Below are 18,103 nucleotides of genomic sequence, written 5' to 3' on the forward strand. Positions count from 1 at the left end.
GAGAAGTAAGCCCATGTAAATACAAAGGATTAAAATATAATACAGTGACTACATACTGACTGAAGTGATGGGCTTACTCAAGAGTGTGATATAATAATAGAAACAGGATGGAGCTTGAGTGCAAAGTCCTGGGTCCTGAGGATGGTCACACATTCTTCATTCATCATTTTTTATCTTTTTATTTATAAAATGTAGGTGATGATATTTCTACTTAAAGGCATTGTGTGATAACTAAATGTCACACCTATTAAATATACAATACATGACAAAATTGGGGCTAGAACAGTTGGCATCACCAAACACGTTTTGTACACACTATCTTGGTGAATCACTAAACTGTACATTGGCAGTAGAATTAAGATAGAATCTTCAGGAAATCAGTGTCTATTGGTGTTCAGAGACAGATGCACAGATAATACCAATAAAATATAGTACATGTGTTGACTGTTGTCCTAGATGTGACTTGAGTTGACGTGGAAGGTGCTGAGACATAGATAAGAACTTAGGGGAGACTTGACCTGGAACATTGTATATGAAAGTGGGGTAAAGTTTCCAGCTGAGCTGAAAGGCAGATGGTTTACACTTCCTGTGGCAAGGAGACTACACTAGGAACATAAAAGACCTTTTCTAAACACTGCCGGTTTTAAATAAAAGGGCCACGGTGAATACCAATTCAGTTTCCAGTTTATGGTTGGTTGTTTGATTATTTATTTTTGAGACAGAGTCCAACTGTGATGTGCAGTCTGGTCTCTGATGCCTACACTTGTGATCTTCTTTCCTCAGCCTCCAGAGAGATGGGACTACAGGCAGATGCCACTGTGCCAAATTTTCAATAGTATTTTTACGGCAAGCTTTCTACATGGTAATGAGGCCTGAAAACCCAGAGTGTGGGTATTTTACCTCCAGGTGAACTGAGAGCATATTTTTCTATGCTTCACAAAAATAAGAATTCGAAGAAGATGTTACATTATTGGTATAAAGGCATAATCGTTTCATCTCAAACTTGCATTAGAGATGTTTCCGAAGCACCTTTTACTGGCTTTAACTGGCAAGAGAAAAAGAAATGGTCCCAGATTGAGCATTTTAGAATTGCTGCTTTGCACTCTAGTCCAAGGCTTCCAGAGCGATGCACCATCTCAGAACAATTTGTTCACTTCACTTAGAAATTAGAAATGTGTTTTGGCCAATAAATCTAACGTTATTTTGTGGTAGTCATTTTTCTTAATGGGAGTGTTTTCCAGATGTTGCCCAAGTCTCGTCGTCTGGGCCCCTGGCCAAAGAATGAGGACAGCTTGATTTCATAGGTTGTCATTGTTGACTTTGCCTAACCTTTGGACTAATTGGTTCATCCCAGTCCATTTGCACCGGTATATAAGACTTCCAGCAACACTGGGGAGATTCATCTCTCCTTTTCCAGGTAAGTGTCGAGGTTAACACGCTTGTTGTAATGTTAAGTATGTCTTCATTAAATGCATTTGGAAAAGGACAGGAGTTGGAAAGTTTGAAAAGAGTCACAGTTATGTGAGATACTTGTTGGAAGCCTATGAATTTATACTAGTTAAGGGAAAGTTGGAAGAACTGCCCCATTGCTCTTGCTAAACTTGACTTTATTGAAGCTGGTCATTTTATCTCCGGGATATGATTTAAGCCTTGCACTGTAAGTACAGACTGCTTCTCCAACAGAGTTTTAAAATAAGCCCATTTTCTGCTCTTATTCTGGGGTATTAGAGTGCTTGGTAGTTTAATTGAGGTGGTTTGTTTGTTCTGTATCACGTATTAAACAGAACAATCAACTACTTTCTCAGGAATTCAAGCTGATTGCTCCTAAGTTTTGTTCTAAGGATGGAGTGATTTGTCATTGAACTGTATTTGGAAAGTTTCTGAACACTGTGCATGCCATGCACATAATGTGGCAGTGAGATTAAAGAGCAGGTTTCTGACACTTTTATTATTATTTCAGGCAAGGGTGTCGCATCCAAGAACAACCATGGGATGGAAAATACTTCCCATCTGCTTGACGCTGCTGCTCCCTGCTTTCTTGATTCAACAAGCTTCATCTCAAGGTAACTTCACCACCAATAATGCTTCTATCCAACCGCTGCTGTGAAGCACCCAGTTGGGTTTTCTGACAACAAGAAAACACATTCAGAAACATATACATTTGCTTGAGCCTAACAATTTGCAACCTTAGCGTTGAAACACACACGGCACATTTGTGTATTTTGGAATTCTCACCTTTCCCTCTGGGACTGTGAGAGCTTTGAAGGAGTTCTGAGTTTTGATAGAAAATAATGTCCCTACTCTGTTTAGCTGTTTCCCAAAATTAAAAAAATAATTACAGACATGTACATAAGAAAACTATGCTGGAGCTACACAACACCATCAAAAGAAATGAAAAACGTAATATTCAAATAACACTTGCTGGTATGTTGACCAATTTAACCAAACATTTACATCAAATGAATCATTGTAAATAACTTACTTTACCGTCATGTCAACATAGATAGTACAGTATAATGTACGTTTACAGTGTTTAAAGTGGAAAGGCGCTTTCTTCCTTGTAGGGACTGTTCATCCTGTTATATGTTTGTACAGAGCTGAGTGTCATTCTTATTATAATATTGCAGAGTTCAGTCCTTCAGAGTCATTCCTAGGTGGACAGCATGTTACTCCTATTTGGAGATCCTCGGTGTCCACGCAGCATAGCCGTGGCAAGAAAGAGTACACAGCATGAGGTTTAAGTTGTTTATTCATAACAATATGGAACCTTAACTTTTCTCTTTAACATACACAGTGTGGGAGAAGAAAAATCAATATCCATAATTATTACAGTGAAGTTTTATTTTGAAAATAGACATTTCTGGTGAAATGTCTAAAATTCTCATTGAACCTGAACATGAGAGATGACTGCTTGCTCAGGCACAGTTTCAGAATCACCTAGAAAAGACAAGGTGGAGAAACACAGAAACCAAATATACATGCCGAGTGAGGAATGAGAGCCACATTCTCTGTCTCAGACCTCTCAGTTTTCCCACTTAGTATTAAGACTCATGACACTGGGTATCTCCTAAGCCACCCCTTTTCTTTCTGAAACAGTGCTTATTCAGTGAAAGTTCTTTTTAAATAAGTAAAATTATCATTATGATCAGTGGGACTGGGAGAAGATGGGCTTGGTAGTAAACTGTGAGATACACAGCATGAGAACTTGATTTCAGATCCCTAGCACCCAGGTAAAAAGCTAGGTTTAGCAGCACAGGCCTGCAACCCGAGCTCTGGGCGTTAAGACAGGCTGACCCTGAAGCTCACTGGCCAAGCAGACTAGCTCCAGGAGCAAGCTCCAGGCTCAGTGAGAGATCTTAGCCAAGAAAACAAGGTAAAAGTGATGGAAGAAATCTGGGATCAACCTCTGGCCTCCACGTGGGCACACACACATGCATGTACCACAGACACACACAGACACATGCGTGTGCATGCACGCACACATACACACACACACACACACACACACACACACACACACACCACACGCTAGTGGCTTAAATAAATAGCAATAAACATAAGGCAATAATAGACCATCTATGAAAAATAAGTGGATTTGTTTTAGAAATCCGCTAAGTGTAAAAGAATAATCTTTTGATGTTGTTTTGTCTGCTTTTCTTGCCTTCTCAACCTCTTCTCATTCTTTTCCCTTTATATATAATATATGTATTTATATACATACACTATATATGCATTTTTGTATGTATTGTGCACATATGTATGTAAGCAACCATCCTGTAAGTTATCCTACTCTTTATTGTTTATATGTGTTAAGACTTAACTTTCCTGGATTCTCTTGAGATTTTTTTCGGTGTATTTTGATATCCCTTTACAGATCAGGACATTCCACTAGTGGATTCCACTGTTACATCCACACTGTTTTCTCTTGGGGAGGATTTTGCAGTGTTATCTGCCAAATGGTGTTTAGAAATATTTGAGGCTAATTATTCCATACTGTCGTTATTGTTTGCTTGTCCCCAAACACTCAGTTCATGACCTTTATATCCACACCCAGATCCAATTTTAAGAGTTCTCTCTTATTCCTACTGACAGAGAGCACTTAGGAGCCTCCGCTTGTCTATCCAGCCTCTTCTGAGTTCATCATCGACAGTGAAAGGCAATGCAGTTAGTGGAGAAGGCTCATGTTCAAATTCAGATACATGAGTTTGAATTTGAAATGGGCTAGTTGTTTAGGATGATTATATAATGGATTATCCAAAATCAGGGCATTTATAAGAGTAAAGGGATTGTATAAATAAGGAATATATATTCGTTGATCAGTTACACACAGATTATATATAGACACACACACACACACACACACACACATATACAGTAACTAGCTGTGTGTCACTGGGCAAGTTATTAAAATTTGTTTTTTTTTTCTTTTTTTCTTTTTCTTTTTTTTTGAGACAGGGTTTCTCTGTGTAGCCCTGGTTGTCCTGGAACTCTCTCTGTAGACCAGGCTGGACTTGAACTCACAGAGATCTGCCAGCCTCTGCCTCCCAAGTGCTAGCTTTAAAGGCGTGTGCGCTACCATCACCTGGCCTATGTCCCCCTTTTTATCTTAGGGAGGGCTACTAATACCTTCTTAGAACCATTTTCATAAGCTCTGGGGAGAATAGATGGCTCAGTACCTGGCGTAGGGGCTGCTCAAAAACATGGCCCCTGGTAATAACAATGGAAGCAGTCTCTGCAGCTATACCAGACACCTTCCCCCAGGACTGTCACTCCTCAGGAGAGCGTTACTGGGCCTGACTTTCAATGGCGTATTTATCATCCCGATCTAGCGCAGAATAAAATGACATGACTGAGGCCACACCAAGGCTTACCCAAATATCAGCTGGGTCCATCGCTGTGCGCTGTTCCCAGCATTGCCCTTTGGGTAAGGCTCTCCTTCCTGGGTGGCTTTGTCCTCCTTAATAGATGTCTCCTTTTCTAAGTGGTTTGGCCATGTTTACCCTAGTATTGTATAATTTTAGATTTATCAAGCTGTGCAGGGAGATGTGGGGAAGGGTATTCTAGAGATGCCACCTGCAACTGTGATTATAACTGTCAACACTACATGGAGTGCTGTCCTGATTTCAAGAGAGTCTGCACTACAGGTATGTGCCAAGAGCTGGCCGTCATCTGTCAAGCCCGCTCTTCTGATCCTGCTTTGGACCTTTTGCCACTCTGTTCCTTCTCCCTTTCACCTCCTTTCTTTAAGTGCCTTTTCCTTCACTTGCATAAATGTTGAAGTTCACTGTACCTAAGGCTGGCTCCAAAGCTTCTGATTTCTGGGGTTGTGGACAGAGGCCTGGGCATTTGTCACTTGCACATCTGTATCAACTGCTTGCGTGTAAAATGTCTTGAGTAGATGCTTAATAATGTGACTTGGTAGGTATTAAGTAGGAAGGAAGGCCGACTTCTCCACTAACAGTTGGGTTTTGATTGCTGAGATCGAGCCTCTCAGAATGTTTCATCAAAGGGATCAATAGGCATAGAACACTTACATATACTATTTGAATTGTGGGTATTAAATGTGTTTCTAAAGAGGATATTTTAAAGCTCAAACAAGTAGCAGGGTTAAATGATGAATTTCAAAGCCCAAACATTCTGAATTATGAGTAGTATTTCAATTGAACACTATTTGGGCCATTTCTTGTAATAGACATAGACGAATTTAATATTCAATTTATGAAAACTATAATTAAAATATGTAAAAGTTATATTTGCATTAGATTTTGGAGGTGGTAACAATAGTGCTGTAAGTTTGTGTGTTGAGTGAAGTATTTCAAGCAAGCCTTGAGTAAATCATCGTACCTCCCACCGAGGTTTTTTTCTGGAACAAACAGGCCTATGTCATAGTCTACACCATGGGCATTAACTGAAACCTTTCAGGCTTATTCTCTGCCCAGTTTATCATCTTAAGAGTGACTTCATTGTAGATGATTTTTGCCTGAACGGTAGTGGCCTGCTCAACTGGTTTCTTGGGATTTGTTATTATAAGATAGGAAGATTCAATGACTGCAAACCTATCACAGAGAAATGGTATTTGTGTGAGGGAGTGTTGGTGGTGTGAGGAGAGGATGAAGGATCTCATATGAAGGGCGGTTTGCCATATAGATATTTCCCAGTTTTCCATTGTGTGCTCACATGTAAAGGACTCAGGTAGCATCAGGGTGTCTCTTGGTATTTCACAAGGAAAGAAATGGTGCCCCAACTCATCAAATTTCTCCCCTGACTTAGGCTGTCTCTATTTGGACGTCATCCTTTTAAATTTAATTTTTAATACAGGATGATGTGTGTACTCCAAATTCCAAATAAGAGACTTAGAAGCGGGCTCTAGTCAGCTGGCAGATGAGAAATGCTACAACATCCATGTAAGTGCTGCTCTGAGACTAATGATCCGCTTTGCCTGTTTTGCTGTGGGCAGAGCTCTCCTGCAAAGGCCGCTGCTTCGAGTCCTTCTCACGAGGCAGGGAGTGTGACTGTGACTCCCAGTGTAAAGAGTTTGGCAAGTGCTGTGCTGATTATGACAGCTTCTGCGAAGAAGGTAAGAACCATGGTGCCAGCCAGGGCTGCTCAGTCCAGCCAGCCCCGTACACCCCTGGGCTTCAGTGACATCTAACGCACATCTGAGGGCTTGATTTCACTAACGTATGAGCTGCTTCGTAATAATTTTGTTTCACAAAGACAAAGAAGAGCATCTTCCAACAGGAGCCTCGCAATGACCTCTAGTCACGAGCAGGGAGATGTGGGCTGAGTGTACCCGCTTTTATCTCCCAAGGTGCTTCTCTTACAGTTTAAAACTTGGCCCCACCTAATGCTGCCGACTGCACCAAATCAGCTGTCCTTAGAGCTCTCTGCTCTGAGCCTTACTGTACTGAGTATACATTTAAAGGCAGAGCACTTCCAGCTTCTTTGTACACATCGAATCTACAGGCAAATCTGCTAAGAAGTTGGTACCTCAATTAATTATTTGTTCCTTCCCACCCCTTCCATCCCCTCAGCAGTTTCTACACAAAGCTGGTTCGGGACAAAGTCAATACAAAGGGAGTCTCACTTAAAAACCTTCTCTGGCCATTAAACCTGAAGGAATACTTGCACAGTGTAACAACAGCCCCATCCTTGTTTGTTCGTAAACATTCTTTGTGAAAATGTGAATATCTGTGGAGGTAAAATTGAGAAAAGCATGACTTGCATAGTTTGGTAATGTTTTTTGTTAGGCTGTGTCTCTTCTTTGTTTAGAATGATGGAAACTTAGCAGAGTTGAGGGCTGTTTCTTAACTCTTCAATATTTTTACAGGAAGTATTCTAAAAATACTGGAGACAACACCCTTATTTCAAAACCCCAGAGCCCAGCATTCCTGCAGCTTTCAGAAGGCACCGTGATGGGGATATATATTTACTCACTACCCTGATAATTATTTTGGCTAAGAGACAAGCCAAAACCAAAGGAAAGAAAACAAAACAACACCCTACCTCCCAAATACCCCAAGCAGTGATTATGGCAGAGGATGGATAGGAAAGAAGACCGAGTGAAGACACAGACAGAGCATTTGAAATACACATAGTACTTTGTGCTTCTGAGGTATACCTGAGGTTTAGGCTGGAAGTGGAATGAATGGAGGCAACACAAGGCAACTCCATTCACAGATTTCAGGAAGACAGTCAGGTTCCCAACTGAAAGTAAAAGAACTATCCAGAGCTTCAGAACTTCATTAAAAATAGTATTGGAACTGCCAAGTTGTTTCAAGGTTGCTATAGACACTGGTTATTGGAATCTATCTAAAAATTTCAACATTTGGAGAACTAACAGGAGTGATATCAACCCAATTGCCTCCCAACATGGGTAGAGAGAAGCCCGAAAGGTTATCTGTTTTGGCCACGATCACTAACTAGTACCCGGCAGAGCTATTACTCAACTTGGCATTTTGTTAGGGGGAGGAGAAAGAGGGCGAGGTACAGTGCCCAGTTCCTGGAAGTCAGAAGAGTTTGGAGATGGTGGGAGCAGCGGATGGATGTAACTCTTACCTTCCCCATCTCCACTGCTGTTTTCTTCCCTTCCAAGTCCCTCTCCTTTCTTCTTATGCCCAGGGATGCCCCATGCTCCCACTTTTAGACATTAAAAATGGGAGGAGGGAATAGAAGGCACAGAAGACACACACCAAACCATTAGTTTGTGTTAACTTGGGAAAGGCAATTCATTTGTGGAAAAGCATAACACAGAGGTGGGAAATCTTCAAGATATGCCTGTACAACTTTTATAATAAAAATCAAGGCAAACTGGCATTATTTGACTCAAATGCACATGAAACAGGAAAAATATATTAGAGTTGACTAAGGCATGATTTTTCCCATTATCCATATGCAGTGTTATTTTTGTAATTGTGGGATGATGGCAAGATAGATGAAACTCATAGAATTACAACTTATTTTAGGTGGGCATTTCCTCTTCAGAAATGTTGAATACACATCTCACTTTACAGATGGGAAAATGTTCAATAGTTTGGCTTATTCCAAGGTCAAAAAGGTAGAAACCCAGAGAAGCATATGACTATCATTAAGAGCATTGACCTCCTGAAACTGCTTTCTATCTTAATTGCCCACAGTTTGAGAATGACTATTTTATAGTAATGTGTCCTCAGAAGTACTGGGGTTATTCGTGTTGCTACAGCTGTCCTGTACTGACATTTAGCGGTGTCTCCTCTCGAAGCCACATGCATCCCTGCTTTTCAGTTAGCACTGCTGATGACTCTAAACTGGATGTTAATCAACCTGTCTTGCTTGGCCTCAGTGCATAACCCCACATCACCACCTCCAAAGACTGCACCTCCGCCTCCAGGAGCACCTCCCATCATCAAATCAACCACCAAACGCTCACCCAAACCACCAAAAAAGAAGACTAAGAAAGTTGTAGAATCAGAGGAAATAACAGAAGGTAGGAAGATGTCAGACATCACTACAGGAGATTTCTGAGCCGAAATATCCTGTAGGTGGACTATTCTTAGGAATATCCTCAGAGGGTAACCTTTTGAGTCATGAAGGGCTCATCATATTTTATTTTTTGTGTTTACTTGACTTAAGTTAAAATTTAAGTCAAAATATAACCCCTTGGATATTTATAGTCCTTATTTACCAAACCAAGCATGGGTGGTCCTCATCAGAAGAGGCAAATCTCACTGTAAAAAATGAAAACATGATTTTTTTTCTCAATTTTTTTTAATAGAATTAGATTGTGTAACTTTTAGCAGGTGTGGGAAAATCAGGAGAAAGTCACATTGTTAGTATATACTATCAACTCAGGTGACTTGCTTTTGATCTACAGCTTTAAAAAGTGAGTAGTTGTGTTACCCACAACATGACAGCAGACTACAACTCTGGAAGACCAGTTATCAGCATTTCTTGTTGTGTGCAGACCAGCAGTTCTGTGTGCTTTGTTTTGTTTTAAATCACAGTTGGTGTGATCAACTTTTTATTTGATTTATAGAACATTCTGTTTCTGAAAATCAAGAGTCTTCCTCCTCCTCCTCCTCTTCCTCTTCAACTATTCGGAAAATCAAGTCTTCCAAAAATTCAGCTAATAGAGAATTACAGAAGAAACCAAAAGGTTTGAGCATTGATAAAGATCAAAGACTCTATCAATGCCATGTTAAACAATCATTTTTCAAAAAGTGATGTGTTGATAGAACGGTTTGCGATCTCAGTATTTGGGGAGTATGTAACCAAGGAAACACTCAGTTTAGAAAGTACCAAATGAAGACAACTTACAGAGACTCAGTGGTAAGCAGCTAAGCCACCCTTTTGCTTCAAGGGATCTGAAGATGCTGTAGTAGTGACTGGAAGCAAGGCTGGTACCAGAGACAATAGTTTGTGGCAGTCTGTTGCAATTCCTGTCTAGCAGACCACTGTGTCTTCTCTTTCCTCTCTGCCTCCAGCCTTTGTTTTCCCTTCTATGGTTTATTGAACAAAAACCCAGTGCTTTCCCAACATTAGTCCTTGACATTCTGCTAAACCTCCAGGGAAAGGCAAGATTATCTTTATTATTTTCCTAACCTTTATTTATTTGTTATTTACTTTTTAGGTTTTTTTTGTTTTGTTTTTTGTTTTTGTTTTTGTTTTTGTTTTTTTTTTGAGACAGAGTTTCTCTGTGTAGCTTTGGAGCCTTTCCTGGAACTCACTCTGTAGCCCAGGCTGGCCTCGAACTCACAGGATCCACCTGGCTCTGTCTCCCAAGTGCTGGGATTAAAGGCGTGCTCCACCACCACCCGGCTTTCCTAACCTTTAAGAAAAAAACGTATCTGTCTCACTTCTCTCTGCAAGTTAAAGAATATATTTCCTGAAAAGAGATTCTATTTTACTTGTTCTTTGTATTTCCTGAAATTCTAAAATACATTCTTTCTCTAGTAAGTACTGGAATTTTGAACAATGTTTCTCTGGATGGTCGTAGTTTCTCTATAACCTTCTCTAGCCTGATAGCCAGATATTCTAACTTCAAGTCATTCCAAGAATCCTGCACAATGGAAGTGCAGTACAAGTTTGCTAAACAGATTTCATCTCAGTGAAAAGCTTTTTGGGCTTAGTAGCTCCCCAAGGAGTAGCTGCTATGGGGAATCTTAAGTACAGTCTATTGCCCCAGCATCCTAATTGCATCCTGATTACCTATGTCTTCAGGGACTATCGAGTTTATCGGTGCAGTTGAAAAGAGCGGTCAGTAGCCTTATGGAGGGTGACTAGGTTCAACAGAAACCTTGGAAAGAATGGGACCAGATCCTCAGTCGGTTGGAGAGGCCTTTGTGGGAATTAGTGCAAAGAAACTACAAGAGGTTGGAATCAAGTTTCCAGGAAGAAGGGACAGCATCGAATACCGGAATGGGGGTGGGTGGCATGGGGGAGCAGGTGAGGGGGAATGAGCATTAACACAGACATGCATTCATGCTGCTGATCACTTTGTTGACTTCAAGCTGCCACTGTCTTCCACGTATTTATGTTTAGGGTTTCATTGGTGGTTTTCTTCCATTTACCTCATTTACTCAATAAAAAGCCTCCAAAGATAAAAACTTTACCTTTTTACCATATATTAACAGACATTAAAGGTTAGCAATTTGCCTACAGACACATAGCTAGTCAACGATATGGCTATGATCTTTATGTTACCATTAAAGGGGAAAAAAGTATTCAAAATAACAACTTCTATTTTTTTTCTCTAGTAAAAGATAACAAGAAAAACACCCCTAAAAAGGAACCTAATCCAGAAGCACCAGTTGTAGATGAAGCTGGAAGTGGACTGGATAATGCTGAGTCCAAGCTCACGCCACCTCCTGACAATCCTACCACTCCATCTCCCAAGAGCACAGCAGCAAAACCAGCAAGTGCTAAACCCAGTCTTGCACCTAATTCTGAGACTACCAAAGAGGCATCTTCAACTTCCAATAAAGAGACAACCGTTGAAACGAAGGAGACTTCTACGACGAACAAACAGACTTCTGCCAGTAAGAAAGAGAAAACGACTTCAGCTAAAGAGATACGGAGTGCAGAGAATAAAGATGCTGCCCCCACAGCTGACGCTCCCACACCTACCGCCTCCAAGAACGCAGCTCCTACTACCACCAAGAAGCCAGTGCCCACTACTACAAAGGAACCAGCTCCCACCACCACCAAGAAGCCTATAACTACAACCAAGGAACCTGCTCCTACCACGCCCAAGAAGCCTGAACCCACCACCCCCAAGGAGCCTGAGCCCACTACCAAAAAGCCTGAGCCCACCACCCCCAAGGAGCCTGAGCCCACTACCCCTAAGGAGCCTGAACCCACCAGCCCCAAGAAACCAGCTCCCACGATGCCTAAGGAGCCTGAACCCACCACCCCCAAGGAGCCTGAGCCCACTACCCCCAAGGAGCCTGAGCCCACTACCCCCAAGGAGCCTGAGCCCACTACCCCCAAGGAGCCTGAGCCCACTACCCCCAAGGAGCCTGAGCCCACCACCCCCAAGGAGCCTGAGCCCACAACCCCTAAGGAGCCTGAACCCACCACCCCCAAGGAGCCTGAGCCCACCACCCCCAAGGAGCCAGCTCCCACAACACCTAAGGAGCCTGAACCCACCACCCCCAAGAAGCCAGCTCCCACAACACCTAAGGAGCCTGAGCCCACCACCCCCAAGGAGCCAGCTCCCACAACACCTAAGGAGCCTGAGCCCACCACCCCCAAGGAACCTGAGCCCACCACCCCCAAGGAGCCAGCTCCCACAACACCTAAGGAGCCTGAGCCCACCACCCCCAAGGAGCCAGCTCCCACAACACCTAAGGAGCCTGAACCCACCACCCCCAAGGAACCTGAGCCCACCACACCCAAGGAACAAGCTCCCACCACCCCCAAGGAACCTGAGCCCACCGCCCCCAAGGAGCCAGCTCCCACAACCCCTAAGGATTCTGAACCCACCACCAAGGAACCAGTTCCTACCACCCCCAAGGAACCTGAGCCCACCACCCCCAAGGAACCAGCTCCCACAACCCCTAAGGAGCCTGAACCCACCACCCCCAAGAAACCAGCTCCCATAACCCCTAAGGAGCCTGAACCCACCACCCCTAAGGAGCCTGAGCCCACTACCACAAAGAAGCCTGAACCCAGCACCCCTGAGGAACCGACTCCTGAGGTAAGCGAACCTGAAACGATAGCAGCTAAAGAGAAGACAACAGAAAAAGACACACCCAAAACTACAACTGTTGCCCTTAAGACAACAATTACCCCAGAAGAGACTACCAAATCTGAATCAAGTACCACCACACAAGTAACACCTACAACTCAAGAAACCACATCACCCCAAAAAACTACCATGAAAGCAACTACTCTCGTACCCAAAGTACCGGAGCCGACTGAAGAGACTCTGAACAAACCTGAAGAACCGACCCCTGCACCTGAAGATTCTGATGATTCTAAGACACCTCCAAAACCCCAGAAACCAACCAAAGCACCCAAGAAGCCCACCTCTACCAAAAAGCCAAAAGCACCCAAGAAGCCCACCTCTACCAAAAAGCCAAAAGGGAGAAAACCAAAAACCACACCATCTCCTGTAAAGACAACTCCAGCAATGCCTGAAGTGAACACCACCCCCTTAGAAGTCGTGTTACCAACCACCGCCAGCCCTAACCAAACTCCAAACTCAGAAGCAGCTGAAGTAAACCTCGATCATGAAGATGCGGAAGGAGGTGAAGGAGGAAAACGTGTAATGATTCCCAGCCCCCCTGTGTTATCCCCCATTGTTATTCCAGGCAATGATAACATGGCCAGCACACTCAACCACGGCATGAACATCAATCCCATGCTTTCAGGTATTAAGAATCAGTTACTCTGTTGTAGTATCTCTCTATGGAGATGCAGGATCGAGAGCTCTAATTAGTGAACTTATCAAGTTTGATTACAGCTTCTCTACAGGTGTGCAGAGTATGAATAATCAGTCTATTTAGTCTCCGGGACATTGAGTAGTAATTAACAACAGAAATTTAGTGTTGGCAAAGTCCGGATGTATCTGTTGGAAGCAGAAATAGGGTATATAAGCAGAAATAGGATATATAATGTCAAAATAATTTAGTTAGGACTTTATTATCCTTTAGAGAGCATAATGCAAAGAAAAAAAAACCCATTTCCTTTTCAAAATCAACCCCAAAAGTCAGTGACTGAAAACAGTTCAAATGTCTAATAAATACATCATGTGAATGAAGATCTGGATAACCTTACACCTCACTATTATTTTTATGTAATACTCCTGAATCACAATAGGTAAGAGGAATTATGGAACCTTATCACTTCCTTTTCACCTTACTAGACTTTAGACGGTTTAGACGGGTAAACAGGAAACGGAATCCTGTGAAGGATTTGAAAACAACAAATTGCTTTCCCCATTCTGTTCTGTATTAATTTTTGTTTGTTTCAGATGAGACCAATTTATGCAATGGTAAGCCAGTGGATGGACTGACTACTTTGCGCAATGGGACGTTAGTTGCATTTCGAGGTGAGCTATGAATGTGTAACTGTACTTTTTGTTTTGTGTTGGCATTCCTGAGGACAGTCACGAGGGTGCGAATTTGAACTGTATTTTTGAAAGGGAAACTGAAAATATTGGACTGATTAATTTAGACACCTAAGCACAAATACTTGAATTATTATTGAAGGTTTCGTTTTTAAACACAGTAATTTTAATTTTATTGATAATATATACACACATTATATATTACAAAAGTAATTGTGTAAAAATATATTCATTTTCGACTCAAATAGGAATTCAGTGTCAATTTCAAACTAAATGAAATGACAAGAGATCTCATTCCCTGACCAATTTTCTTAGAAAATTATGCCTCCATTGTGAGGTAAGAAAAGTTGTTCTTTTTGAGAGTTACAGAGGATTAAGTACATTTCCCATGGACTGCTATTTTAGTATTCTTAGAACACAGGTTAAGTGTGAATGAAAACAAATCATATGTAGTAAAGGTTCAAGAAATTTTAGTAGTCATTGTTATAACTCTAATTCTATAAAGAAAAAACACTGAAACCCAGAGAGCTATACGTCACAATGGCAAAAAAATCTTTTTAGAGAAAGTAGAAACTGAGCTGGTGAGATGGTTCAGTGGATGAAGGGACCCACTGTCAAGCCTGATGACCTGTATTGATCTGAGACCTACATGGAGGGAGGGGCGAAAAGCCAACTCTCAAATTGTTCTGTGACCTCCACATGCACCCTGCAAGTGTCCACACATACATACAATAAAATAAAATAAAATAAAATAAAATTAAAATCAGGATGGGTGTACAGTAGCATACTCTCATAATTCCAATACTCAGAAGCTGGAAGCAGGTAGGATCTCTGTGAGTTCAAGGCCAGCCTGGTGTTCACAGACTGTCTCAAAACCCTCTAAAATTAAATTTAAAAACTTAAAACATAGGAACTAAAATATCTCAAAATATCTCCTTTCCTAAATTGTGGGTTTAAGAAATATCTTAGAAATACACAAATTTTCTCTTTCTTACAAGGCTCTACTTCTTCTGGGCAGTTAACACATTGAATCCATTTTTCTTGATAATCATTCTTTTCCATTTTTTCTTCTGTGGGGACATATTTTAGTATTCAGACTGAAGGCTGACTCGTTTCTTTACTTTTTAGGTCATTATTTCTGGATGCTAAATCCATTCAGACCCCCATCTCCACCGCGCAGAATTACAGAAGTCTGGGGTATTCCTTCTCCTATTGACACTGTTTTCACTAGATGCAACTGTGAAGGGAAAACTTTCTTCTTTAAGGTAACACAAGTATTGCTTGGAAACAAGGATGCAGTTGCACCTTGTCCTAACACCACCTTAACCGTCCATTTGAGACAATGGACTGTTTGTTCTCTCAAAAGCAGCAATTTGATAGTACTTACCATCTGTTTATTCAAAGTCAACCACATTATCGTCATCTCCCTACACTTCAATCTGAGAACGAACTCCAGAACCGTGTCTACAAGAGCCTTTACCATTGTTTTCTCTTTTAAACAACCAGGATTCTCAGTACTGGCGCTTCACCAATGACGTACAGGATGCTGGGTATCCTAAACAAATTGTCAAAGGCTTCGGGGGACTGACAGGGAAGGTAGTGGCGGCTCTGTCAATAGCCAAGTACAATGACAGGCCTGAATCTGTGTACTTCTTCAAGAGAGGTACGTACCACCCAACTGCCAATGTGACACTCCTCTTTAAGAACTGACGCTTTGATGTCTCATTGCTAAAAATATTATAGGACATAAGAATTATTTAGATCTCCTGCAATGTGACTGGCAGAACATCTGGGTCTGATAAAAAGAATGCTATCATTGACTCTGTGTTAGGCAATTTGTTGAATTCATTTGTTCAACACACACTTCAGGTCTTAATAATTATTGTATTTCAAGAATATTTTTCAATTAACTATTCAATTAACAATAGCCATTATTAAAAAAAAAAAACTCTGTATTTATGAAACACAACCAAAACGTAAAGACAATCTTAACCCATTCCTTTCTGTGTGGATTAACCTGAGTTTTTGTTTGCAATGTGGTTTTCCTAATATGTAACAGGTGGCAACATACAGCAGTACACTTATAAACATGAGCCCATGAGAAAGTGCACTGGAAAGAGGCCCGTTATAAACTACTCCGTGTACAGGGGAGCGGCGCAGGTCAGGAGGCGCCGCTTTGAGCGTGCTGTCGGACCTCTCCAGACACACACCTTCAGAATCCATTACTCGATGCCCATGAGAGTTGCTTATCAAGACAAGGGTAATGTTTCCATCCCATCAAGAATTCTGATCACAAATGAGATTACCGGTCAAAAAGTGCTAACAACTTAAACTCACGAATGTAAAACAAATCCATTGGCCTTACTGAATAATAACCAAAGATCAATTCTTTGTTTTTCTTTGTGGGTAAAGAAAGTAGTTTATTTAAGTCTCTTAATTATAAAAGGCCAACAAGCACTGTATACAAATCTGTAACCCTCAAGACAGTCTTTCTAGAAATGAGTGTTGATGGCTGTCACGGCAGAGAACACACTGGGAACCTGGGCTTGTGCAGCTCTGAGGCTGTAGACTCTTTCAAACCTTTACGACAAATTCTGCAGGTTTCCTCCATAATGAAGTTAAAGTGAGCACACTGTGGAGAGGGTTTCCAAGTGTTGTTACCTCGGCAATAGCACTGCCTAACGTCAGAAAACCCGACGGCTACGATTACTACGCCTTTTCTAAAGGTAAGGACCAAGTTTGCGACCTTCCCAAGACGATCTCACTTGTGGAAGCACAAACATAGTTTAAGTGGAAAGGGCAAGTGTGCAATCATGACTGGAAGGAAGGCACTCAACTTCAGTGCTTACTCAGCGTGAAGGGAGACTGCTGCACCCACTTCATTTACCTGGAGGGAGGGCAGTTCAGGTCTACCACACTGCTAGGAGAGCAGGAGAAACAGTACCTTGTTTCTACCAGGAGCGGCACTTAGCCCACATGTAGCCGGGCGGTGGTGGCGCACGCCTGTAATCCCAGCACTCGGGAGGCAGAGGCAGGCGGATCTTTGTGAGTTTGAGGCCAGCCTGGGCTACAGAGCGAGTTCCAGGACAGACTCCAAAGCTACACAGAAAGCCTGTCTCGAAAAAAACAAAACAAAAAAAACCACCCCAAACCAACAACAACAAAAAAGATCCCACATGTCAATACAGTCTACAAGGTGTACAAGACATTCATGGACCCAGTTTTAGTAACTCAATTCTATTACCCAGGACACGTATGTTTGGAAAGACCAGTTACCTAAATTATTCTGCCCACGATTCTGTAATATGAATGCCTAAGAAGTCTACTTTAAGAGCGGTAAAAGCCAAATGAATCATCTCTTAGATCATCTTGATTCTTTAATACTTACTTCAAAAAGCAGAGTTGAACCTAGTATTACTTGAAAGATGCTGAAAGATCATTCCATCACACAAATGATTTTTTGTCAGGAAGTTAAAAATCACTTTTAATACTGAAATGATACTGACTTTGAACATAATAATCAACATGAACAAGTGTTTTTCCTTCCTTTTAATTAAAAAGATGCCTTCTTTTCTCCTTAGATCAGTACTACAACATCGATGTGCCAACTAGAACAGCGAGAGCAATTACTACTCGTTCTGGGCAGACTCTCTCCAAAGCCTGGTACAACTGCCCTTAGCTTATGCACAAAGAAGAGTCATCAAACGGAAACAAAGAAGACAGTGATAAATTTTGACATTGAAATACATTTTATTAATAAAGAATGTTGAAATGAGCATACCTATTTAAATACAAAACACTTCTCAACTTGACAATCATTATATTAAAACAGATTTGTCAATCTTATTCACAGGTGCTGTAGTTTACAGATCAATTAATATTCCCTCTATTCAGTCCTCCTCTTCCTCCCATTGCATGGCTTACACCTGTAGAAGGAAGTAATAAAAGGTAATCTCATGTTCAGTAGAAATATCTAAGATATTATAGATATTAAAAGATATTCCCCATGTTGACTAACAGTTGTTATAAATAGTCTAGTGAGTTACATTAGAA

The 18,103-nt window shown here is 41.4% G+C and overlaps 2 protein-coding genes across 3 annotated transcripts in view; one reads left to right on the forward strand and one right to left on the reverse strand.

Moving 5' to 3' along the window:
- Positions 1-1,987: 1,987 nt before the first annotated feature.
- Positions 1,988-17,729, forward strand: Prg4 (proteoglycan 4). Of its 2 annotated transcripts, XM_036202760.1 has the most exons (12): positions 1,988-2,063; positions 5,022-5,144; positions 6,458-6,577; positions 8,822-8,965; positions 9,515-9,634; positions 11,235-13,352; positions 13,955-14,032; positions 15,179-15,315; positions 15,557-15,713; positions 16,110-16,310; positions 16,651-16,776; positions 17,632-17,729. In XM_036202760.1, exons 1-12 carry the CDS (start codon positions 1,988-1,990, stop codon positions 17,727-17,729), a joined length of 3,498 nt encoding a protein of 1,165 aa, XP_036058653.1. The 2 variants fall into 2 exon arrangements, with proteins under 2 accessions (XP_036058653.1, XP_036058654.1); XM_036202761.1 differs by lacking the exons at positions 8,822-8,965; positions 9,515-9,634 and having other exon boundaries at positions 11,235-11,325; positions 13,261-13,352.
- The window catches only part of Tpr (translocated promoter region, nuclear basket protein), a 59,714-nt gene continuing 59,205 nt past the window's right edge, over positions 17,595-18,103 (reverse strand). Inside the window, 1 exon segment of the mRNA XM_036202759.1 lies at positions 17,595-17,976. Within this exon segment, the coding sequence (XP_036058652.1) occupies positions 17,921-17,976 (56 nt within the window). The 3' untranslated portion in view covers positions 17,595-17,920.

Source organism: Onychomys torridus, chromosome 11, assembly GCF_903995425.1.
Source record: "Onychomys torridus chromosome 11, mOncTor1.1, whole genome shotgun sequence".
NCBI lineage: Eukaryota > Metazoa > Chordata > Mammalia > Rodentia > Cricetidae > Onychomys > Onychomys torridus.